Consider the following 2,698-nt stretch of genomic DNA (forward strand, 5'->3'; position numbering starts at 1 on the left):
GTTGTTATCCTACAGGTGCACATGGCAGGGGTTGTTGTTGTTACTATAAGTGCAGTTGTTGTCCTACAGGTGCACATGGCAGGGGTTGTTGTTACTATAAGTGCAGTTGTTATCCTACAGGTGCACATGGCAGGGGTTGTTGTTGTTACTATAAGGGCAGTTGTTGTCCTACAGGTGCACATGGCAGGGGTTGTTATTGTTAATATAAGTGCAGTTGTTGTCCTACAGGTGCACATGGCAGGGGTTGTTATTGTTCATATAAGTGCAGTTGTTGTCCCCACACGTGCACATGGCAGGGATTGTTGTTGTTGTCCCTACAGGTGCACATGACGGAGGTTTATCTTAGGGCTTGTGCCATACATGGCAGGATTTCACTGCGTGATGTTATGACCGGGTTGGAGGAAATGATTCTCACCTGGCGTGGAAGTAGGTGCCGGTTATTAAGTATTCAGGTTATTGTTATTTTGTCTCAGAAATCTCCTATGGTTATATTCACCGACTTCTATTAGACTTTTCCAACATCCAAGCCTGTATGAGATTGGGAAAATATTTATATATCGTCAACTTAAATCGACTCGTCAAGCTCGTGACTGTTCACTTCATGTACATTTGTAAGACAATTTTTATAGAAGCGTGTAAATTATTCCTTAGTGTCCTTGTTTGTTTCATAATCATGTACAATTGGACACATTATAACTTAGTGATGTTAATTATACTTTGGTTTGTTGCAGGTGCAGCAACAGCAAGGCTAACATAGGTGGCGTTCTGTTCACACCAAGCAGCTGCATTAGTGATGGCTCTGGCAACAAGACTGGTGCAGCAGCAAACAGCGGCAGCTCTAAACCTGCAGCACAAACATCTACTACACCTGCAGCACCTGCAGCAGATGTCGTGCTGACTGACAGCATGTCTAAAGGCAGAGGAGGTGGTCGCTCTGGCCACAGCACTTCTCCTGAGAAGCCAGCTGCAGGAGGAGGTGGAGAGCGATCTCCTGATGACGGTGGTGGTGAAGTTACACAAACTCCTCCCCCTCGTGTGGGGATGCGAGGAGGGAGGAGGTATATGGGATTAGGGTCCCCATACAAGCCGGTGCTTGGACGTGGGGAAGACTTGCTCAAACGTCCCCGTGGGGGCCGTAGTCCCCTGGTTGAGGAGTACCCGGTGCGTAGGGGGTCCCCCATCACCCCCAACAAAACCGCCATGAAGATAAGGAGGTCTGGGGGCGTCCCTGTTCCCTTGGGGGGCCGCCGAAAATCCCTACACCCACCAGTGCCCCCGCTGGCTGAGGAAGAACCAGGGGGGACCGAGACCGGGGTTGCGGATGAGGACGCAGTGGTGCTGCGTCATCCCCAAGGGGAGGATCAAGGGATAAGCGATAAAGAGAAGCAGCAGGGCGAGGAGAAGGAGCGTGACGAGAAGGATGAAGACCACAGACATGAAGATAAAGACGATGATATTGATGAGGCTATTGACAAGTCACCAGGGTCCCGCTACCTCAAGTTCGAGAACGAGATCGGGCGGGGCTCGTTCAAGACGGTCTACCGGGGCGTCGACACGGAGACCGGCGTCGACGTCGCCTGGTGTGAACTGCTCGTGAGTGACATGATATATCTTTTGTTTAGTTCTTAGTTGCTGCAGCGCGACATTTGCCTTTACCTTGCAGCAATTTGCCTTTAAATTTCTTTAAATAGGCTGCAAGTTGTCTTAAACATGCTGCAACTCGTCTTAAAGATGCAGCAACTTGCCTTAAACATGCTGCAATTTGCCTTAAAAATGCTGCAACTTGCCTTGAACATGCTGCAACTTGCCTTAAACATGCTGCAACTTGCCTTAAACATGCTGCAACTTGCCTTAAACATGCTGCAACTTGCCTTAAACATGCTGCAACTTGCCTTTATTATTTTCAGCTTAGCTTTGCCTTGCAACGCAGAAACGTCCTCGCGCTGTCACAGTCGCCATTTGCGGCGGCCTTCGGGTGCTCCACCTTCCTTGCTTCGTCTCGTTAACGTCTTCCTCATTTCATTAAAGCGTTACAACCTTTTGATTAACGGAGCGCTCATTATCTCTTATGTATCTTGACTGTCGTCAACGTCCATGAATTTTAAGTATTTTTTTTTTTTTCGAGAAAAAAAATTGTATGTCGCATAGCGGTCACCGCACCACGATTTTGTGCATCGTCCGTTCGCTTATTTATGTTATTGTACGGCCGGGTCTCTATGCTGTTTTTAGTCGTGCGTACACCCGTATTATCGTACGGCTATCGTTGTTTATCGTTTTTAATCGTCCTTGAATCCGTAATTTCATTTGGAAATCCCTATCAAACCATTTTTCATAAACCGTAAATCGTGAATTCGTACATTAGTCCTTAGTAACCGTCCCGGAGTCCCATACCGTACCGTGGATGTCGTCTTGTTGACGCTGGGTAAAAAACTTGCCTATATTCTACATGCGTGTGTTGAATTAACCCGTAACAGTTGTTATCAGGACGCCATGGCGCTGCTTGCTCCACTGATAAGAGGACAAGTGCACCTACCTGCTTTGCTTGTCTTATCTCATCCCTCGCATGGAGATTAGCTTATAAACTCCCGACAATCTCTGATGATAAAGAACATTTTTCACTTGTAAGTTTTCTTTATAAGAAAACTTTCTTTATGTAAGTAAGTTTCACTTGTAAATTTCTGATCAACTGAGGCTAGCC

The 2,698-nt window shown here is 46.9% G+C and overlaps 1 protein-coding gene across 1 annotated transcript in view; it reads left to right on the plus strand.

Annotated features, from left to right (window-relative positions):
- Positions 1–1,593, plus strand: part of LOC108667276 (serine/threonine-protein kinase WNK2) — a gene marked incomplete at its 3' end in the record, with an annotated part of 4,079 nt that extends 2,486 nt beyond the window's left edge. Inside the window, exon 2 of the mRNA XM_018154283.2 lies at positions 732–1,593. Coding sequence (XP_018009772.1) covers positions 732–1,593 — 862 coding nt within the window. The remainder of the gene's footprint in view (positions 1–731) is intronic.
- Positions 1,594–2,698: the final 1,105 nt, after the last annotated feature.

The sequence above is a fragment of the Hyalella azteca genome, unplaced genomic scaffold (genome assembly GCF_000764305.2).
Source record: "Hyalella azteca isolate HAZT.00-mixed unplaced genomic scaffold, Hazt_2.0.2 contig4995, whole genome shotgun sequence".
In the NCBI taxonomy this organism is placed as follows: Eukaryota; Metazoa; Arthropoda; class Malacostraca; order Amphipoda; family Hyalellidae; genus Hyalella; species Hyalella azteca.